Genomic DNA, 6,281 nt, shown 5'->3' with positions numbered 1-6,281 from the left:
TGCGCCACAAGAAAATATGCTGTTGGCTGCTCTCCCAAAATGGTAACTTTTGTATGGAATTTAAAAAACTTGGTTGAAGTAAAAACCATAAAAACCAAGATAAAAACCAAAAGTAAAAAGAGCTTCCTGCCAAATTTATTGCGGTGACATCAAGACAAAATTTTCAAAACGACTTATCTGCTTTTGTAAACAAAGATTCAAACGACGATTTGACGAATTCTCCCACACAAACCAACACCATCAATAGGTAGGTGAAGGATTCCGCTACCTGTTGATGGTGTTAGTTTGCGTGGGAGAGCTATCAGATTCGTCAAATCGTCGTTTGAATCTTTGTTTACAAAAGCAGATAAGTCGTTTTGAAAATTTTGTCTTGACATATACTTTTTATTACATCAAAATGATCGTTGGAAAAATTCAAAACTTTTGTCAGTTGGGTTTTGCGAAATTCGCTTCCTTTGTGCCTCAAATCATCGGAGAGAGGTACTGAGAAGCGAAAATTTCAGTTTTACAATAGTTCAGTATTTAGAGATTAATTCAAATTTGGGAAAAAGTAGGTCCATGAAATTTTGTAGGAACATTCCTTGATAAATTTCAAAGAGATTGTCAGTTGGGATAAGCGAAATTCTTTTCCAATTCCGAGTTATAGACATTTTAGTACGAAAATAGCGCTCTACCGCGAGAGAGCTTCCCTCAGACCTTAATTAGTAATTTAGTTTTTTTCAAAATTATTTTACTATCATAAATGTTACTCGTAACAGAAATGAACAAACCCACTCACCCCCTACACAAAGCCTAACAATTTGTAACGCAATATTGTGTACCCACCCACCCCTTGAAGCGTTATGTAATTTGTGAATGAGCCCTAACCAGTCGTCGGACTAGCGAGGTCCGGATAAGCGGGGGGATACTGTATACCTAACCTATGCCTAATAGTGTCTAACATCTAACTTTTTGCTAGCAAGAAGCTTCTCTGGGTTGGCTTTGGCAGTTTGTGGGTTTTTTTGTGTGTATATTTTGTTGTGTGTGTAGAAACGTCATTTGACGAACACCTAAAAATAAAAACAGCTGTGGAATTTATTGCTTTTGTGCTGAATGAGTTCTTTAAAATTTGCAAAAGAAAAATTAATCCAGTTAGGAATAATTCAAAAACCAAAGTGAATTAGATGCAGCATTAGAAACATAAAAACGCTATAGAGTTCGTGTTTTGTTTCCCAAACAATATTAAATCCTAAATAATGGGATCGACATCCAGACAAGTGGATACATCCGCGAGCGATGAAGAGCACTTCGAGGATGCATCCAGCAAGGAAATTAATGAAAAAGTCGTGAACGAGGTCATTGATCAAGTAATGGGAGTGTCCATCGAAAATTCAACGCACCATAATACGTCGTCCTCGTCGGAACAGACGGATAAATTCGTAGACTGTCGTAGCGATTCCGGCAGCGACGAGGACACGTTAGGTAAGGAAGGCAGGAAGACGAAGTGCAATGAGGACGAAGATGATTTCATCGATGACGAGTCGCAGAGGGACTGGGAAAAGGGTCTGTCCGAGGAGGAAAAGTTGGCCAACAAGGCGAAAGCGGATGAGCTCAAAGCACAAGGCAACGAACTATTCAAGCAGGGCGACTATGACAAATCGGCCAACGTGTACACGGAGGCGCTGAAGATTTGCCCAATGCAGTATTCGGCGGAACGATCCATTTTGTTTGCCAATCGAGCGGCGGCGAAAACTAAACTCAACTTCAAACCCTCGGCCATCGATGATTGCACCAAAGCCATAGAACACAACCCTAAGTACCTGAAGGCTTTGGTGAGGTAAGATTTGTAGTTTTTGTTGTCTCATTGCTAGCTAGGATAGATGCACCATTGGTTGTTATGTGGTCGGGGCTTTGCCACACCGCACCAAGCAGCTTTTTGACTGACTTGTTGTATTTTGTTCGTACAAGGAAAACGTATTTTTTTTTCATATAAATATTCATGGGTACATTTATTTATGACGGGGTTCAGCGTCCTCCGATACGATTCGCGATTAATTAAATTGGCTAAAATTAATAATTTTTTGTTGGCACTCTGTGTGATTTGGTAGAACCCCGACCATGTGTTTATACATAACATACAAAGGGAGTAGTATTATAAATATATTGGAGTTTGAAATGAGAGATGAAGGAACTTGATTTTATTTGGTGTATCGACCCTACATAATATGTAATCATGCTCACCCATCATGTTCATCGCACTCCATCTACAATCGGTCGTACATCGTTTCCTTCAAGCGCTATTGAATCCACTTCCAGACGGGCAACGCTATACGAGGAAGCCGACAAGTTGGACGAAAGTATGGAAGATTTCAAAAAGATTTTGGAACTGGATCCGTCCAATGAAGAAGCTAAGGCAGCCCAAGTCAGACTGGCACCAAAGATTCAGGAGCGCAACGAACGTCTCAAGGAGGAAATGATGGGTAAGTTGAAAGACCTCGGCAATATGATCCTGCGGCCGTTCGGGTTGTCGACGCAAAACTTCGAGATGCAGCAGGATCCGTCCACCGGGTCCTACTCCATTAACTTCAAAAGCGGAAAATAGTGTTCAATCAAACTTCAATCTTCTTGTGATATGTAAATTGGGTGTGTGATTTGATGGGGATGCCTGTGAACAATCTAGTTTTTGATGCCTTCGATGGCTTAATAATATAAACCGTACGAATCAAGACAAGTAATTTATTATTCGCAAAAATGTATCTTCGTAGTGAATATCATAAGGTCCTTCAACTGTTCATCATTGAATTAGAACAAAATAATAAGTTTTTTTTTGCAACTCGATGATTGAAATCCTAAGATTCTCTTCGAACTATATTTTTTTCAATTTTCGTGGTTTTTACTAGGATTTGTTCTTTACATTCATTTGAATGGCTAGTCCAAGATGAATACACCACTAGGTGTTCCAATTTGCCAAATTCACGATTCAGCCATCTTGGATTTTAGTATGGGAGAGCCAGCCGGTTTGTTTATGTTTTGCACCGAAAATGAATTTTTCACCCCCGTTTTCTTCTCTTCCATAAATTGGGCGGGTTGAAACACCTAGCTGTGTATTCATCTTGGGCTAGTGCTTCATTGCATACTTTGCCTTCAAGAGTATCTATGATTTTACTTTGTGCGTTACGCAGGGCTGTTACGCATTATTCTTTTAAATGAATTTTACGAATTATGAAATGAAATGTATAATAGTACTCGAAACAAATCCATTTTAATATTGAGAATATAGAATTACAAATGATATCCTAACACACAATTTTAGCTAAATAAGTTAGTTTTCAGCTGAAGAATTTTTTTACTGTACAAGTGCTTTGCCCACCACAAATGTTTGTTGGAATGATATGGAAATCTTTTTTTATTTAGGGTAGGATAGAATGGGACAAGACGGTCGCCTAAATGTCTCAAAACAAAACAGAAACATTTTCATTCAACTTTTCAACGTGGATCTATAAAAAATAGCTTATAATCTGTAAGCCAGGGGTATGAAATAACAAAAACTCCACTTTTTTGTTTCATTTTGAGTCATTAGATTAAAAGTCCCTGTCCATGGATGATGGGGTCAACGTTGATAAGTCAAGTGTCTGCATATTGTTAAAATTGTGAAATAATTTGTTCTTTTATAGTACACATTGCTAGTATTATTAGTACTCAACACATTACCGTTAGACGAAAACGAGATGAATTTAATTGCATCCGAGTATGGTTACACTATTAAGCAGTACTGAAGTACGTACTTTAAACCCGGTAACATTTCAATTTAACAGAAACGCGTCGAGTATTTTTTGCCAATATATAGAAAATAATTAAACACTTGATATATCATACCTCCTTGCAAATACTTAGAGAAGGTGTCGCATGATCTAACAACATTTTCTTGAGTATATGCTGCGGAGGTTCCGGCAGGGTCTAGTACCAGTCTTAACTAACAAAATACTAACACAAAAGACTGGGAAGCAAACGATCATCCATTGCACCAATTGTAGTTCATAGTTCAGTATACAGTAAGTAGTGAAAGTAGATACTGTAGATTTACTAATTTTGCATTATATATGGTGATTGTATCCGTTATTTCTTCTCAGTAATCTTTGTTATTTTACTCTTACTTTCACTGCATGGATCAACGTATAAACAAACCTGTTTCGCTCTTCATTTTTTCGGGTTAGGAAAAAATAATACATACTCCAATGTAAAGAAAGATTGAAGGACATAGGAGACGTGACTAAGTGTATTCTGAAAGACAAATAAAATTAGTTGACTACCTTATAACACAGTAAATGACCGGGAATGGGAATGAACTCATGATCAGCGCTAGACGGTAAAACAAGAGATAGAGTCACGTTTAACTGAGACCTTAGCCACCTATGTGCATGAGAATAGACCATATGATGATTTCATCCACTATCCTTTTATCTACATGACTAATAGTTTGACCACCTAAGGTCGTGAGCAGGATCAATCAATGTCTTTTTAAGCCCATCATCAAATGGAAGCTCACGAAATGGTTTGAAATTTTTACTGACTGAATCTAGTTCCGAGACAATGATGATGCTATGCAAGGCCGTCATAAGTCCACAAAGATAGTATCAGGCGTTTTCTTGGAACATGGTTCTTCAAAATATGTAGTTGTTAAAATAGCAGGCTCAAATTTTTGAAGATTGTTTGGTGAACGGTTCTGAACTGTGGCCCATTTTGGCTTTTCGATTCAGTTTCGACTGTTTTCACTAGATAATTTTCAAAACTTTGGACGATTATTGATATTCATCAAATTGTAATACGATATTTTAGTTTCAAAATACGTTTTCATGAAAGGTGTTTATTTGAAATATAGTCAGCAATTCAAACTTAACGAGATGTGTCGCAATTCCTATATCATATACACATCAACATAATTGTATTAACACTGACTCGCGATTGAAAATTAAGATTTTGAACAAACTTTTAAACCTTTATTTGTTTGATGGGGACATTACTTAAACGCTATTGATGAGAAAACTACTTCGAAACAATACCACTCACACTGAATACTCCGAACAATATTGAAAGAGGCTTTTATAAGAACTGTTTAGATCAGGCCTTAACAGCAGATTAATGACGAATAGACTGATCATTTAGGAGTAAGGATTTGTAAGGGTTACCTTGCTGGACAACTAAATTTTGTAACATCAGACAACTTTAACTGGAAGAATACAGATATCAACACGACATACTAACAAACACATTTGTTTAACCGCCTAAATATAAGGGAAGCTCTTTGTGATTTATAATTGGAATCAAAGTTAATACATATAATCAAATATTATAACCGACATCTCTCCACAGCTTTAATATTCATCATAAAAATATCCCCAACCTGCCCATACTCCTAAGGCAGTGATATACTAGCAGTATATCCCGCAAAACTTAAAACCCCCATGGGTAAAGATGTTGTGAAGCCTTATCCTTTAGTCCCTGGTGTATCATGGACGATATGAATTTCAAATTCACATCGGTGACTTGGCCCCCGGCCCCCTTATACATCAATAAAATAAAATAAAATAAAATAAAATAAAATTTTGAGTCATTAGATTAAAAGTCTATTTTTCTGTAAATCAAAAAATGTCGAGGTAAGATGGGTCAAACAGAAGGGCAAGATGGGTCACATTTGAATTCTGCAATTAATATTGTTTTTATTCCCAATATTGAATTACACACAGATAGATAGCTTTATTATGGGGCCCTCCTTAGCCGTGTGGTAAGACGCGCACATGGCTCATTATCACTGCCCACGTGCATTTTAAATGGGGACGAGATTTTGATTGTCCGTGCCCAAATCCCAAAAACATCGCATATGCAAAAAATGTGATGTTTTTTGGGATTTGGGCACGGACAATCAAAATCTCGTCCCCATTTAAAATGCACAAAAATCCGACGGAAAATTTTCCCGAGGTGTGAGGCTACCTTGGTCCGCGGATTTTTTCCCCATGTATTTTTGCATATGTGATGTTTTCGGGATTTGGGCACGGAAAAACAAAATCCCGGCCCCATTTAAAATGCCCGGGGACCAAAATCCGGCATTCTGACCTTCAAGGCTGCCTTAAGGTAGCCTCACACCTCGGGAATTTGGTCCGCGGATTTTTTCCCCATGTATTTTTGCATATGCGATGTTTTCGGGATTTTGGCACGGAAAAACAAAATCCCGGCCCCGTTTAAAATGCCTGGGGACCAAAATCCGGCGGAAAATTTTCCCGAGGTGTAAGGTAGCCTTTACACCT

At 37.7% G+C, this 6,281-nt stretch overlaps 1 protein-coding gene across 3 annotated transcripts in view; it reads left to right on the top strand.

The window, feature by feature from the left end:
• Positions 1-1,057: 1,057 nt before the first annotated feature.
• LOC134226451 (tetratricopeptide repeat protein 1-like) overlaps positions 1,058-6,281 on the top strand; it is a 29,516-nt gene continuing 24,292 nt past the window's right edge. The window contains exons 1-2 of one of the 3 annotated variants that reach the window (XM_062707229.1): positions 1,058-1,816; positions 2,275-2,459. In XM_062707229.1, coding sequence (XP_062563213.1) covers positions 1,236-1,816; positions 2,275-2,459 — 766 coding nt within the window. In that variant the 5' untranslated portion in view covers positions 1,058-1,235. Of the gene's footprint in view, positions 1,817-2,274; positions 2,711-6,281 lie in introns of those variants that run through there. The other 2 variants (XM_062707227.1, XM_062707228.1) reach the window with 2 other exon arrangements.

The sequence above is a fragment of the Armigeres subalbatus genome, chromosome 3 (genome assembly GCF_024139115.2).
Source record: "Armigeres subalbatus isolate Guangzhou_Male chromosome 3, GZ_Asu_2, whole genome shotgun sequence".
NCBI classification, from domain to species: domain Eukaryota; kingdom Metazoa; phylum Arthropoda; class Insecta; order Diptera; family Culicidae; genus Armigeres; species Armigeres subalbatus.
The sequence above is the reverse complement of the archived record's forward strand: the minus strand, read 5'-3'. Positions and strand labels throughout refer to the sequence as shown.